Genomic DNA, 17,341 nt, shown 5'->3' on the forward strand with positions numbered 1-17,341 from the left:
AGATACGAGATGTGGTTAAAGACTAAAATAGTTTGTTTTATTAATCAACCATGCAATTTGTATTTGATGCAATTTTCTTCTCTCTTCTGTTATGGGCTTGGAGTGAACAAAAGCTTAATTAATTAACCCTTAGAAGGCAATTAAAGATATAGATTGTGTTAAATGTCACAAATAAATTCGAATTAATTCAACTGAAATTCATTGCGTAAATTATATCCATCAGAAACCAGTTGCAATTATAGAGTGAATGGCACGTCACATCAAGTGAGAGCTATGCTATAATTATTAGCACACCAACTGGGTTGGTTGTCTACCCAACTCAGACTCATTTATTTTTTCTTCAAGAAAAATGAAAAGGCTGAATGACTGTACGCTATCATTTTTGTGGAGCAGCCTTATTAAAATTAATTTTTGGTTATTTTGGTGAGGTAATTTAGTTAAAGTGACTAAACATTTTAGCTTTCAGCCTCACCATTTTAATGAGAAAGAAATGATGAGTATCGAATAAAAAAGTAATTTCTCTCTCTTTTTGTTTTTTTTTTCTCTCTCATCCTTTAATAGTGGGAGAAAAAATAAACAAATATTTAAAAAATAATATTTAAATAGAACAGTAAAAATAATGAGTTTGAAAAGTGAAGATTTACACCACGTGCTCTTAATTTGAAGTATTACTTTTGGTTCAATTTGGGTTTGTGATTTTAAATATGTGGTATGATAAAATAACAATTTCAAAATCCAATTAAATGTGACCTTTTTATTTTTAACCTTTCTTTTTCCTTCAAACGCACTCCAAAATATGATATTTTCGTGATTTTTTTAAAATCGTGTTTTGGTCTGCAAAATCACAGAGCTAAACATACTCTTTATGCAGCAATACGTAGTGGAGCATAAATGAGTCTATAAGGAGATAAAATCATAAAACGCAAGCATTTCTTGAGACAGATTGAGCTATAGCTTAATTCTAGCTTGACTACTAAAAGTATAGTAATATGAGGTCGAAGCGTAGAAATTAATGAGTGTAAGTGTCATTCTTTAGTATTGTGTCCGAAAAATCTCAAATCTAAAGCCTCCTCTCACCAAAGCACATGAGAGCTCCCGGTGCTTTCGAAACTCATTTTATTAGCGTGACAAAATAAGAATAACGCTACTTCTTTTATATTAATTGACATTGTATATTTTAAATGGTGCACCGCCTTTCGATGACATATAATTGGATTGTGCTTTGAAAATGAAATTCCCACTATACTATATGACTTTTTTAATTACGTGAGATTCAAAAAATCAAGAATGGGGCCATAAATATTAAATAGTACAATAATGGCATCGACCTTAGACAATGATATATAGCTAGAGAGATTGTGAAATGATAGTGTTTTAATTATTAAGGGGTAGCTTAATCGGCTGTGTACCACGTCTTATGAAGCGGAAGTCACTAGTTCGAATCCCTCTCTCCCTTCTTTTGTGTGGACATGTCAAAAAAAATAAAATAAAATAAAATTTAAGTGATCTTTAAACTTATCTTTAAAATAGCATCAGTACTGTTGCCCATATGGTGTGTTTGACAAAATTTTCAAACACTACAAAACATATTAATTTCAAATAAAAATTATCAAACGGATTTTTAAAATTAGCCCTCACCATTATCACACTTATCAAAACAAATATAAAAAAACATTCTCAAAAAATAAAACACACTACACAAAAAATTTTCAAAAAATAAAGGGAGTGGTTCGACTGGTAAATTTTTTAGAATTGTTTTGAGTTTTGGGTTTCGAAAAAGGTCAAAATTGAAAATAGATTTGGTGGGAGTCACATTTGAAGAGTGATCACCCAAAATAAAAGAAAAAGGAAAAAATTATTACAATTTACACTCTACTAGCAGCGGCCATTGCATGGCCATAGGAGTTCATGGTGGCCACCGCGAGAGCGCCGCCATAAGTTCTTGGAGGCAAATGGTGGCTGTTGGATGTTTATGGCAACCATCATCAAAAGTTTACATTGGACTGCTGAAAATTCACAAAGATTGTCACAAGACGTTCTTGTTGAATATCCAATACAAGCATCTAGCTTATTAGCGTCCAGATTATTAGCGGCAACAACAATGTTGCTGCTAATAGGGTTCATTAGCAGCGACTACAAGAAGTCGCAGCTAATGGTAGTATATGCTAATCTTAGATGCTAAAAAAAAAAAATATACATATTAGCGTCGAAAAATAGTTATTGTAGGGGTTGCCTATAGTTTATGGTGGCTACCACGGACAAAGCCAGAAACTATTATAGATAGGAGCTAGGAGCAAAATAAATTATAAATTTATACTTTATAAATTTTTTATTTTTTTACCTTAAAATTTTTTTTTTCTTAGGAATTGACGGGAGGCCATGGCCTATACCAGTCTCCCCTCCCTCCGTCCTTGGTGGCTACCATGAAGCAATCGGAGTTCCTGACAACTCATAGTGGCTACTATATGTTCTTGGTGGCAGCTTTCAGAAGTTTATGGTGATATTGCGGGGCCATTGAATGTTTACGACAGTCACTATAAGACTGTAAATAAGTTATTGATAATTATTTTTTGAGAAGTGTTTTATGATTTAATATTTGAGAAATGTTTTGTAAAAAGTGTTTAGTGTTAGTAGCCATGTATGAAAATCCGTTTGGATAAGTTTTTATTTCTTCCTCCTTTTCACTGCGCAGTTTTTCTTCTCCTCACACTTAATTCCTTGCCAATTTCAAATATTTACCAAACTGCCATTCTGTGTTTTTACCCAACTGCTCTTCAGAAGGTTTTAATGACTAAAAATTTTTTATATTGAACTTATAATTCTAAGCTACTTTTGTTTTCTCAGCCTGATGGGCTAAAAAGCTCAATTATATTTCTAATAGGGCCATTTAAATTTATCTCTAAGCCCATTTCGTCCTATTTCACAAATTAAATACAACATTCCATTTTACTAAGCCCATTACTAAGTCCTTACATGATTATGGGCCTTGGCTCCAAGATTTAATCCGTAAAAGTAATGCTATACATCACAAACATCGTTAGATCTATTTGGTAGCCGCTGCCAGATTTGCTTGTTGGCTATCGTGGTTGTAACACCTCGGTCCCATATTGAAAAAATGAAGAATAGGTCACAAAGAGTGTATGGTTTATAAAGATAGTTATAAGTGCTAAGTTTTATATTGCCTAGGTTAGACTGAACTTTATAAGCAATTTTATGTAAGTTCTAAATTGACTGGTCATTTTGAAGTGATAGCGCATATGTAGCTAATGCTTTTTCATGTATCGTTATAGTGGTGGTTGCTCAATTTATTGGGTGGCATTCATAGGAGTAGCGACCATCACCCATAGAGGCGCTCTATAGCAAACTTGATTTTATTTTTTATTTTTTTTGTGGGCTTTTTTGCTTGTTTATTTTATTTTTCTGACGTGGTTCTTCTCCCACGTCAGAAAATTTTCTAACACAGCAAACAGTAGCACGTCAGTAAATTTTGATGTGCTAAGCAGAAACACATGAGTAAACAAAATTTACTGACTCTTACGATTCTAACCTTCAACACACATCAGAAAGGCCACGTCAAAAAAGTTTTCTGACGTGTCAGACATCATGACACGTCAGAAAAGTCTAGTCAAGAAAAAATAGTTATTTTGTAGTGATTTTTTTAGTTTTTTTTTTTTTTTTAATTTACCAAATAAATTTTCATTTTGTGTAACCCATTGACAACACTTTTTAAAGTGTGGCCCCTACCAAAACAATTCTCAATTTTGTTCTTTTTCCGAAACTCTATTCAAAATCCAAAACCCAAAATGCATTTCAAAACTTTACTAAATCAAACCTATATTTGAATTCTAAGAATTAGCTTGAATATGAAATAAGTATGAACTCAGACTAATCTTTGTAAACAAGTCGTTTGCTGAGGTTGTAAGCATGTGGCCATATAGACTGGTTGTAACACGTACATTATTCTTCTATAATGGAATTCCTTTGGGGTTGACTGGCCATCGTTATGTTTTTTTTTTTTTTTTTTTTGGTTAAGTGTATTGGGGCAAGTTTTGGATTTGGGCTAGGTTCTTAATAGAAGGGAGAGTCAAGTTGAATACTCTATATATATATATATATATATATATATATATATATATATATATATATTGGTTAAGTGTATTGGGGCAAGTTTTGGATTTGGGCTAGGTTCTTAATAGAAAGGAGAGTCAAGTTGAATACTCACACCAATTCCAAAAGAACAATATCGGTAACCAATGAAATATTCCATAGCACATCCATGTATCCGTGGGTATATATATATATATATATATATGATGTATATGATGGCAATATGAATGAGATGGTTCGGACACTTCATCAAAAGTGAAATCGAAGATAATTGCATAATAAACATATAGCAAATGAGGAAAGGAGGGAGTAAGTAATGTTGTTCTCCGACGTTTCTTTGGCTGCCGTTCCTCATCATTATTCCCAGCCACTACCAGCATGGGCTCCAACAACCTTTAGCGGTCATCACCACTGTTTTAGCCACTATTCTCTAATAGTTGATAAGTGTCAAATATTGCATATTTGAACTCCCTTTATTTGCATTAGTTAATCCTTTATCTGTGTCGTTATTTAATATTTTGTGTTAGTTTTGTATTTTTAGTGTTTTGTATGTCATTAAAGAAAAATTATAGCTTTAAAGGAAAAAATGCAAAGTTTAGAAGAAAACATACTTTGAGAAGACCTAGATGATGTGATTAAGTTTAACTAAATCCAAGAAAATGTTAAATCAGGATCATATTGAATTAAAATTCAGATTTGATAAAATTTCGGATTGGATTCAAATTCAGATTCTGCACACGTCTCAGTATTTTGACCATCAAATATCAGATTGAAGTGATTCAAACAGCATTGGAAAGCTAACTCAAAATACTACAATTCGTTGTGAAATAGGATTTTCCTAATTCGGACGGTTACTATGCCAAAATCGCCCTGCAATTAAAGGACACAAATCTGGACAAATCCTATTCCAATTTTAGACTTCTATTTTGACTGGAAGACAGACATCCAAAATATCTAGGTTTAATAGGGCTTCTAGGACTTCCCTAAGCCTATAAATAGACTTCTTTGCATTCAAGAAAAGATATAGAATTCTAGAGAACAAAATTCTACAGTTTTTCTTTTTTTAGTTTAGATTTTCTTTAGATTTAGGTTTTATTTTTTTGTGGAGCTAAATTCCCAACTAAGGTTGGGGATGAAGCCTCACTAATGAAGAACATCGATACTTTCATGTAAGTCTTTATTTATCTGATTTTATTGAGTTTAATATTTCAATTGTTTTTTTTTTTTTTTTTTGACATGTCCGCACAAGAGGGGGGGAGGGAAATTTAAACTAGTGACCTCCACTTCATTAAGTGTGGTCCCAGCCGATTGAGCTACCTCTTGGGGACAATATTTCAATTATTTTACTTCTTTTCAATATGTAGAGTGATTTTTGGATATCTTTTGTGATTCAAGGATACACTTGATGATTTAAGATAATTTCACATAATTGATTTCTTGATTATTTGCCTAAATAATTGGATATCCCTTATGATTTGTTCTAAGGATACATTTGGTGTTTCAATTAAGATTTGATATCTTTTGTGATTTACGGATACATCTGATGATTTAATTGATATTTGATTCCTTTTGTGATTTGTGCAATGAATGGATACATGAGATGGTTTTGATTAATTGTTTGAAGCATAGTAGAACATATAAGATTTTAATTGTGAGAACTTCAGATTAATATTGATAAACATGGAAGTATGTTGTTATGATTCGGTGAGTGTAAATTTCCAAATCTTAATATTTTTTCTCTTAGTTTATTTTAATTAGTTTATGTTTGTCTTTTAATTTTTAAAACCAAAATTCAAAACCCTTTTGGAACTAGGTTAGAATTTAATTAGTTTAGATTTAAATTGCTCTTTCAATAATATAATTCTTTATGGGATCGACCTCGCACTTACAATCTATTAAACTACAATCGATTTGCGCACTTGCGAGTTAAATAAATTTACACAACAATAATACTTAATTGTTTTCCGATCAACCTAATCGGCGTTGTCCTCCGATTGTGTTCTCTACTGCCGTAACCAACCATCATCCATCATTGCATCCCGACTATCACCACTACCAAATTCAACCCGAGCTCAGGATCATATTCTCATTTGCGTCGCATTGGATTATTGCTCATCAAAGCTCACATCAAGTTTTATACTCCTACTGCCCAATATCGTTATTTGCTTCATCAACGGTTCTAAACGGCAAGCTCACACTAAGCTTTTGATACTTGCCGCACTAGATTTCGTTTTGCAAAAAAGAAGATCTTTCTCTTTCCAATTTGAGCGTGAGGAAAAATGTTGGAATATTTTCCATTTTAAGCTATTTTTCATCTTAAGCAATGATTTATTTTTCTTCTAGGTTTACAATCAATTTCCTACCTTATTTGACTTACTATACTTTAACTTGTTCATCACACCTTAATTCCTCTATAAATACAACACATTGTAATACATACAATTTCATATAATTCAATATTATCTTGCAAGATGTAGCCCTAATTCTTGTTTTCTCACTCTCTACTTGACATTTTATATATTTTGTCAGAAATTTCTAACACAATTATTGTATCATCACCATCGTTATCTCTCATTAACATTCATACATGTAATAATTTTAAAATCCATGTAAAACCAAAAGCATGTTTCAATATGATAATATAGTATGTACTATGTACAATCATCTTTTCGAAATCCAAGTAAAAAGAAACATGTTTCAATTAAATAATGGTCGTGATGTTCATCTTTCCCCATCATCACTGACATCATGCAGGACAATACCATAGATTACGAGTGCTAAGAGTTGATGTTCTCAATGCTAATGGCATCCAAGTGTCACTGTAAATATATGCCACGTGTCCCATAGCAGTAGTTAAAGCTTTCAACCCACAAAGTATATATATATATATATAATATAAGCCAAAAATAATCGTTAATTTGCCCGACAGAACCCCACATCCTATAAAGTCTGCGTGGAAGTACTCGAAATTGATGGACTTTGCTTAGACTATCTATTAAAAAAAAAATTGTAGCAACTTCGAGGAAAAATGAATTTAATTTCTTAATTAAATGGGCTTCTTTCTATATTTAGTGAAAGCACGTATAGAAGACATCTCAGACCCATTGAAAAAGTCCAAGAAAAAAAAAAGAGTTGATAATTATGAAGAAGAAGAAGGGTACATCAAAGAGGAAATCAGGAAACTTCATGAAAGTTTCATGTAAATTAAAGGGTATAGCTTAACCTAAAATTCTAGCTCGACTCCATATTAATCATGCTGGGTATTGCTTCGATCCAATTATAATGCCTGTTATTACGTGAAGATTTAAGAGGGTCGACCACTATAACAATTAACAACTTCGTTTATAGTTCATGAGGTTTGAGCATGTTAGAATATTAACTAAATTATCAAATTAATAATTTTTTTATTATTAATTTTAACTTTTACGATAAGTGATGATTTAACATTATATTATAGTTAAACATCATGAGTTGGGTTCAAACATTGTATCTAACATTCATTGTTCATTATGATTAAATATTTTACGTTCACATGTCACGTATTATTAATTAAAAAAGATTAAATCAACAATTTTTTTTTTTAATAAATTTTTTATTGCACCAACCAAACAAATTAAGAAACTAGCAAAACGCTAGCATTCTACGTGTACAACTAACTAGATCAAATCAACAATTTATTATCAATTTAAGCATTTGAAATAAGTGATGATATAAGAAGCTGTTGCTGGTAGAAGCGTCATATATGTCATTGATAGGCAATTAAAGACATATATAGTCTCCAAGAGGTAGCTCAATCGGTTGGGACTACGTCTAATGAAGCGAAAGTCACTAATTCGAATCCTCCTCCCCCTCTTGTGCGGACATGTTAAAAAAAAAAAGAAAAAAAAAAAGAAAAGACATATAGCCGACAAGATGAATGAGAATCCACAAAGGAATGACTTAACTCCATAAAATCACGTATCAATACCTAGATATATATGTAGAAACTTTTTATATTCGTAAAAGAAATATATACATATATATATAATAAACTTCCAGCAAGATTTATTTTGTTAAATAATATCCAAAAACCCTTCACGAGGTCAATTTAATTATATCACCCAATATCAGAGTTTTAGAGCATTAACTACATAGATACTTTAGAGATCATGATGACACATATAATTCAATAAGATATTTGGTTGAAAAGAAGGAAAAGAAGAAGAAGAAGAAGATATTTTGTTTTATTAAACCTAGCTAGTTGCACTTCTTTCGTCTGGAAGCCACAGAGACAGTGGCAAAGACAAATTAAAGCATCTTTTTATTAATCAAACTGTCACGCATTAAAAGCTTACACGAATTGTATTATTAGTGAACAACTTGGTTAATTAGCATATATATATATGAACATAAGATGAAGGGGAATTAATTAAGGAAAACACGTGGTAATTAATAATGATATTGCATGTGTTGATCATTTGTTAGATCCTCATGTAATGGGATTGGGAGGTTGCTTGTAAATTGGACAATGAAAGGTGGTGGGTTTATATATATATATATCTATATGAAACCAAGCAACCATGTGGCTCATCTTGATGGTAGTTTAGAAAGAAAGGAAAGTTTTGACAGATGAAGGAAACCGATGTTGGGTCATGATGTGTTTTTCTACAGCCAGTTTCCTTCATCTTCAAATTAGGTCACATGAAGGGTAGCCAAACTTATATATAGAAGAAAAATATGAGAGAGAGAGGGGGGGGGGGGGGGGGGGGGGTAAAGATCGTATACTGCAGAAAGAGTAATACTATAAACTATATATATTTTTATCCCAGATCAACTCTTTCACAAAATGGACGTAACAGTTAAAACCGGTTCTTAAATCAGTTCGTTAAATAAAAAAGAATCCAATCAGAAAGAGATTGGTATAAAAATCGCATATTGAAGAGGAAAAATAATCATGGAAATTACATTTTTATTTGATAATGTTAATATGGAAAATTCGACCGACCTTTAGAAACATCATTGTTAAAACAAAAAATCAACAACTACTAGGATAATTGTAGTATACAAATGGGACGGTTAACATTAATTATAAAGAAAAGGGATTTTGGTAGATAGAGGCTAATTATGGCCTTATTGTCACTTCAGAAAGCCCCAAAGAGAAGGGCTTTGTTGGTTTCTCATAAATGGCCAAACAGGCACAGTAGAGAAGCCTTGTCACCATGTGTACTTTGGAGATATTTCACAAAGTATGGGTCAACACAGTACATGCACGTAAGGAGAAAAAATATCACAAATTCATGACTAAATGAATGGCCTAGAACCAACACCCACTTAGAGTCTCTCTCTCTCTCTCTCTCTCTTTTAGTCTCTTATTCAAAAGCACCAACACTTCCCAATATTTTTCTTTTTTCTAATGAGAAAATATTTTCAAAGCAAATATTAATTGGTAAAAGTTTTCCCCTAAATATTAATTAAAGACTTTTGGGTTTTTTTTTTTTTTTTGGTTTCTTCTTGTCTTTGTGCGCTCGTCAATATCCATGAAGTTTTCTTTTTCCCCCTTCCCATTTGACAATAATAGAGGGCCTAGCTATTAAAGCCCCTTCAATGAATCTGTAAAAGTCATCAGGCTTCAGGTACTATGAATTCTTTGGCCGAAAGGGACTCCAATGCATTCAATTCTCCTTAAGAGACTCAACAAAGCAAACAATTAACAATGGGTGCAACTCTCCCAAGAAACCCTGTTGTCACACACACCAACACCCCCCACAAACCTTCCGTGTGATCACTTGTCACCATGTCAGTTAATCAAACACAACCCGCCAATTTGTCTGCGTTTCCGTAATAAAATAACGTGATAAATAAGTCTGATTTACCCCCTCGATCTACCTATCATTTGGTAATATTATTTAGTAAATTGTTATACGACTGTCATACAACTAAATCAGCGTGATGAATAAGATTGATTTTCACTGAATTTTATGTTAATCGCTTGCGTCTAAACATGTTTTGATTGGCTCAATTAACAAACCAATTGATGCACGAAACCTTCTTCATGTGTATATCATGCTTGCTTGGTTCATCATATGCATCAAATTCTGTTAGTTGCACATGCACAAACAAATTAATTTAGAACAAAAAAAAAAATAGTTGAGATGGGTCCTGATTGAGAAGGTTACATTATTTTATTAACAACTTACTGAAAACCAAACCACAAACAAAACTCCTTCAAAAACTCAAAAACAACACCCACAAACGACATATATAATTAACATTTTGCTACTATGAACACAATAGGATTTTTTTCCTGTTTTTTTTTTCTTTTTTCATCATCAACACATTACATCCTTGAGAAGCTTGTACCTGCGGGTAGCCGTCCGTGGGGAAGGTGTCGGGCTCTTTCCCTTCTCGGCGGTCTCTTCCCGATCATGCTGCTTGATTTTGTCGCCGGAGTACTCCGACCGGCTTGTCACTCCGACGTCGTTTAGAGCTGCAGATTTCTTTGAAGAGCTTCCTTGCCTTGTGTTCCTCTCCTCACTTTGGCACCAATCGCACAGTTCAATCGGCTCCGCAAGTTCGCTGTAGTAATTACTACAATACCTGTTAATTAAAATCAACAAAAATTAACCATAATTAAATTCACTCGTAAAATATAACAAAAGAATTACCGTAATAACATCAAAATTTACGTGATTCTCTTAGACCGCTCAACAAAGACAAATGGGTTTTCATAGTAATCATATATGATGGTATATATATATATATATATACATATGCAACATGGCATATGATGAAACATGATAATTATATGGTGGTTGGCTGAGGTGGGTACCTAGAGAAGATGGTGGTGATGATGATGATGTATGGCAAATAAGTCTATGAATGATTATGATGATGGTGATGATGATGATGATGGGTTAAAGGAATAGAAACATACGAGTGCTGGAAGCGGTTCCGACATTTGTTGCAGCGGAAGAGCTTGTCGGGGAAGCCCACGTCGCCACACATGCAGCAGACAGTCTGGAGATCCACCATCATCCCTGCTGCTTCAAGCTCTTGAATTGCCAAGACAGAGAGAATGTGAAAGAGAAACCCAACAAGAGAGAGAGAGAGAGAGATAACTACAAAAGAGAAAGAGAGGCACAGAGAAAGAGAGACTTATAAAGAGGATTAAATGGTTTCGAGTCGGTGTCAAATTCTATATAAATTTATTTTTATTATTACTTTATTTTTATATAGTATTTATTATATCGACAGTCATATAAGTAAGAGCGTGTTTGGGAGAAATAAAATTTTTAAGTTAAAAAAGTGCGTTTTGGTAATTTTTAGATTTTTTTTTACCCTTAAAAATATTTTTAATTTTTTTTACCAAATAACTACTTTTTATTTTCAAATGAACTTTTTGAGTGTTAAAAGTATTTTTAAGCTCTTCAAATGTAAATAAGTTCTAAAATAATGTAACAGTAAAGATTAACTTTTGAATAAACTTGTAAAAAAATAAAATATTAAATATTAAATATTATTGTCATGCAATTGATTCTAATTATAAGACAGTCGTATATCTTTTTATTAAATAACATTTTTGTTATTATTTACGATTTATATATATATATATAGACAGGTAGACCACAGGTTGCTTGCAGTCGTAATCAGTTAGGGCGGGCTCAAAGAGAGAGAACCTTAACATTGATGTGGAGAAAATGACAGTTGTGTCCTGGGCTCAGCACTCTTAATTTCATTTCTTGCCTGTACTTTTCCATCTTTTGCCCTTTTTTTTGGTTCTGCCTTTCCCATGTAGTGGTCCCCGTTAAGTATCACCAGATAACACGCACCCCTCTCCTAAGATAGAATCTATTTTATCCCTCACCTTAAATTTTATTAATTTCACTTTCAATTTTATTAAATTTAATGGTAGATATATTGTGGTTGCACGTGTTACTATTTATACCGATGTGACATTATGTACATCATTAAAAAAAAAAAAAAAAAAACAATTTTGTCCATGTTTTAATAAAGTGACAGTCAAATTTTAGAGTAATTCTAAGTGGCGTACTTGTATCCTACTAAGAATGATGTGACTATTAAAATCACCATTAAACTTGTGATTGATCATTATTAAATTTTGATGAAATGATGATTTTAATAGTCACATCATTCTTAGTAGGATACAAACAGAACACAAGTAGGCCTTCTAAAATTACTTCTCAAAAAAATAAGATGTAAAATATGACATAAAGGGTTGCAATAAATTCCTACTCATAAGTTGACCAGAAAGGCTTTTAGAATTTGATAATTAAAAGAAGAAGAAGAAGAAAAAAAAAAAAAAAACTCTAAAATGATTCACCTCCATAAAGGAGATTAAAGAATTATTAATAAATTATATGGTTATTAGGTTTTGGGTTCTAGATTTGTAGGCCTATTTTACGCACTAATTTTTAGTGGGATCAGCATTTCTTACAATTCCTACACTATTAGGTTTCTTTAAGTCTCAACCAATGTTTTCAAATTAAGTGGTAAAGATTTTATCTATATTCAGTACTAAATACTACAAACATTCTGAGAATTCTAGACCATACCAATATATTGGTAGGGTATCACAGTTTTTACTACAAATTCTCTTATAAACTAATGTAATATAGTATATAAGTAATAAAATGATTAAACAAAAAAAATTGGCTTGTAAATTTAATTAGTTAGTGATTAATTTGTCGATTACACACTCTTAATCATTTTATCAATTATAAATTGTCACATCAATCTATAAAAAAAAAAATTATAATAAAAACTATAGTATCAAGAACATCAATCTCACTTATTTTAACTATTTGAACCTCAAAACTCGTAAGGTTTTATAAATTAATAATGTTAGAAACTATATTTTTATTCTACAATGTTAACGTAACAGTCCCAACTAATTTTTTGATCAATAATTTTTTTTTAAAAAAAATAATAAAAAAATTAATTTGAACTATCACATCAATATTATAAAATAAAAATATATTTTCTAGCATTTCTATCTATAAATAGGAGTAATGCTACATACTCGTCTCATATCTTACTCTCATGCCATTGACTGGACTGATATGACAGTACTCATTAACTTTTAAATTCGTCTTTATTAAAAACAATTAAAAAAAAAAAACTAATGGACACTGCCATACCCACCAAGTGACCAAGTGATATAGGAGTGAGACGAAAAATAAGTACCTAGAATTAATCCTATAAATAGCTTTGCATTAGAGTTAGGGAGAGTAAAGGACACGCATGGCTTAGAGAGAGTGGGCTTGGCAGTTGTAGAGATTTATAAAAAGGTTAAAAGGTAAAGTGAAAAAGTCTTGAAAAGGAAACAAACGGTCAACTTCGTACCTGTTGTTGTCGTCATATGGGCGGGGACACAGGTGTCATTAATTCACTTCCAATCGATAATCGAGGAATGTTAACAACCACAAGTACAGTTGTATTCTCTCGGTAGGCTTTGGACAAAAAAGTCTACAACACTACGATTACGACCACAAGGGGATACAGTGCTTCTCACCTCTCATGTATATGCAACACTTCAATGATCGATTGATCTCCACCGTTTATAATTTTCATTACTATCTTCTAAATTCTTTAGAATAATTTTATAGTAAAATTATCAAAAGGTTAACCATTATTATTTTTTTAATTGAACGATTCATTTTTAATCATCTCCGCATCTATTACATTTTTAAAAAAAAAAATTAAAATTTATTATATCATAGTTAATAATAAATAAATAATAGGTTAATTTTTAAAATATTATTATTATGAGTTTAAAAAAAATTATGTAATGCTATCGAATGGTACTATATATATATTATCATATCATTTAAAATTTTAAATGATGTGACATCATACACACGGTTGAATGTAATAAAACAAAATTATAACCGTAAAATGATAGCTGTTAATTTTTGATACAACTTACGAACCCAACACGAAATTAGCGTGTTAGGGTAGAAGAGTTTAATCTGTTTAATTAAATGAATCGGATTAAAGTTAACCTATAGCCTTGTATTTATACATCGACACGACCTAAACGGCTAAACCTGACACGTGATAATAGGACTAACAATTTTTGACACGACTAGCTAACCAAACACAAATTAGAGGGTTAAGATTGAAGGGTTTGGCCTGTTTAATTAAATAAATCGGATTATAATTTTCTACTCATACTTCGCTATGATTCAAACTCAACACACGAACACGAATTACTACCCCCGATATAAAATAGACTATATTCCTTCAACCATAAACACAAAATTGATGGGATTGAGAGAGTCATTAGATTTGCACAATCATCAATTAAGAGTTCATCTTACCATGGGGAGATTTTCTGCACCGTGAGATTGAAAATTGATGCTGCATCGAACGGTCAAGCTGATAAGCACCATATGGGAATGGGACCAGACCTCTCTTCCTTTTTTTTTTTTTTTTTTTTTTTTTTTTAATGTTTGAAGAGTTTATATGGGTAAAAAGGGCGATCTTCTTGGTCCTCCACTCAAAGCAATATCTTCCTTCCTATTTGTTCTTTTGGAAATAAATTGTAATTTTATAAGAATTGTTTAGATTTGTTTTCTTTGTCAAAACCACGGCTTAAAAGGTAGATTTTTTTTTTTTTTTTTTTTTGAAGTGGCTTAAATAAAGGTTGATGATTGTACTGAAGTGATTAGTAAAAGTGGTGGGGGGGATTATTTTAATAGACACGTTAGAGAAACAATGCGAGTCAACTCTAATAAAAAGTTATTTTAATTATTTTAAAATAAAAAAAATTCAAGATTTGGTCCCCTATATCTATACTTGATCCAAAAGAAATCAATTTATATCAACTCCATAGATAAGAAGATCCTAATTTTGTCTCTACTTTGCATTGTCATAATTTGAGTTTGAGTAAATTACATTTTACCATTGTATATTATCATATTTGTTGTAATGTCCTTACTAAAATCTCAATCTGATCGATAGACCCTTTATCTAAAATAATGGTTATAATGTGCCCCAAAGGGCAATAAAAAAAGAGAAAAAAGATTTAGGTATGTTATTGGCATAAATATAGAAAGATAATTCTCAAATATATATATTTGATAACCAGGGTATCCGTCGTTTCGCCCCGATTAGATCCCCAAGACACCGTGCATTAGAAAAAAATAAATAAAGTATATGCATATGCAAATGCAATAAACAACCTAGTATATGCAAATATTTGCACAAAGAGTTGATATTGGATTTGCAATAAGATTATTGGTTTATAACAAGACCTTGGAAGATTTTTTTACGATAACTTGGTTGAATTTTCTTCTTTAAGAATAATAAGAGTTAAAACTAAAATAAGTATATGGAAATTTTTTTTCAACAAACAATTGTACAAGGAACAGATTAATCTTGGATTTGTTTTGCCAAAAAAAAAAAACAAAAAAAGGAGGGGGGAGGGGGGAAGGAAAAATAACAAAACTATTGCATTAACAATTAATCATCATAATGTGACACAATCAACATCATGTTGTCCATAGAAAAAAAAAATCAACATCATGAATAAGATCTAGCATTTGCTTTCACTTAATTACATGCTACACCAAAAGGTCCAAAACAATAAATTAGTACCTAAATGGCCTAACAATTTAATAAGTTTTGTATTTTCTGTCAATTAGAGACTTAGAGTAGCCTGTGTGGGGGCCTAATAGCCAAAGGCTAGCGATTAAAGTAGTTGACTATATTTATAACCTTACCAAAATCTCAGAATAATGAAATTTTTTGTCTTCCTATTTTTTTTCAATTTTTCTTCACTAATTTTATATTAAATTCATGTCGAGTTCGTGGGTTGTATAAAAAATTAGTAATCCTTAAAAAAGAAAAAATACAGATGAAATTTGTCTTTGTGTGTCATAAATAGAAAGAATGATGTAGCACCATATCAAGGAACAAAGCAATGAGCTTTGCCAGAATGATGTCCATGTGGCTTCATGTTAATCTTCTAAATGGTACGTTTTGGTTTCCACCATACAAATGGCATATTTTGCAGTTCAGACTTGATGGCTGCTTTATGAGTATTTATGGTTTGTCTTGAAGATATTTGCTCTCAAGATTAATTATTTGTGAAAGTAACTCTAGAAGATTGTCAATCCCTCTATTAGAAGTAATCAATCTAGTGGGAGCATTTTTAGGATGAGGATTCCCTACAAAAGAAATTCGGGTAGTCTAAGGGTCCGTTTGGGAGTGCGTTTATAAAGAAATAATCTGTGTTTTTAAACTAAATCGCAATTTTAGAGTATTTGGAATTGCGATTTTAAAAACGCAAATTTTAAAATCGTGAAAAAATCTGCGATTTCTATAAGCTGATTAGGGGGTGCTTATTTGAAAAAGTATGAATTTAAACCAAAATCATGATTTCGCTCAAAATAATATCCGGCGCAATATTTACCTATTTGGCCATGAAACCGCAATTATATGCTAATGTTATCCAAACACTCAATTGATAAAAAATAAAAAAAATAAAAATAAAAAAATAAAAAAACTTTTTAACTTGTTTTATCAAACACTTGTGCGATTTTAAAAAGTAGCGATTTCAAAAATGCAATTTTTAAAAACGCAATTTTTAAAATCGCACTTATTGAAATCGCAGTCTCAAACAGGCAGAGCTTAGCTATTGGGGACAGTCTAAAATGTGAGATTCACCTAACTGAATCAGGTAAGTTCTGCATCTCCCCTCTCTCTCTCCCTCTCTCTCTCAGAAGTTGGTTTAACTTATGATACCAAACCAGCTTTTGTTTCTCATTGATTTCATAATCAAATGTACATGGTTTGTACTATTAAAAAACTATAGAAGATTTAATCTACAATTAAATATTAGAGTAAACGTCATGAATTCAAAGTTCGCATATCTTTCATGCCGGCCAATTTCAGTTAAATAATTGAAATGTTTATTCTTTCTTATCAACTTATGTTTTGAATTTTTTGGGACAACTAATGATTTAACAAAATTCTCCTTCGCTCTTAGGAGTTACAAAGATATATACCTCTTATATATTCTTCACCCCATAATCTAATGTAGGACTTGAATTTGAGAGCAGTTAAGATTTCAATCTCAAATCTACTTCTAGATTTTGTATTAATTTGTTATCATTATGATTATATTAGAGAAATGCTACTGTTTTTCCTGGTATTCTCTTAGGCCCCGTTTGGTTCGCGGATTAGACCCTTGGATTGGACTAGCTAACACTAGGTATAGCTAGTCCTTTGT

General features: G+C 31.6%; 1 protein-coding gene across 1 annotated transcript; it reads right to left on the reverse strand.

Moving 5' to 3' along the window:
* Positions 1–10,246: 10,246 nt before the first annotated feature.
* Positions 10,247–11,219, reverse strand: LOC132166938 (zinc ion-binding protein). The gene is made up of 2 exons (XM_059577803.2): positions 11,021–11,219; positions 10,247–10,683 (listed from the first exon to the last, which is right to left on the reverse strand). The coding sequence occupies exons 1-2, from the start codon at positions 11,119–11,121 to the stop codon at positions 10,416–10,418; spliced, it is 369 nt and encodes a 122-aa protein (XP_059433786.1). The 5' UTR covers positions 11,122–11,219; the 3' UTR covers positions 10,247–10,415.
* Positions 11,220–17,341: the final 6,122 nt, after the last annotated feature.

Source organism: Corylus avellana, chromosome 2 (genome assembly GCF_965113065.1).
Source record: "Corylus avellana chromosome 2, dhCorAvel1.hap1.2, whole genome shotgun sequence".
Lineage (NCBI taxonomy): Eukaryota > Viridiplantae > Streptophyta > Magnoliopsida > Fagales > Betulaceae > Corylus > Corylus avellana.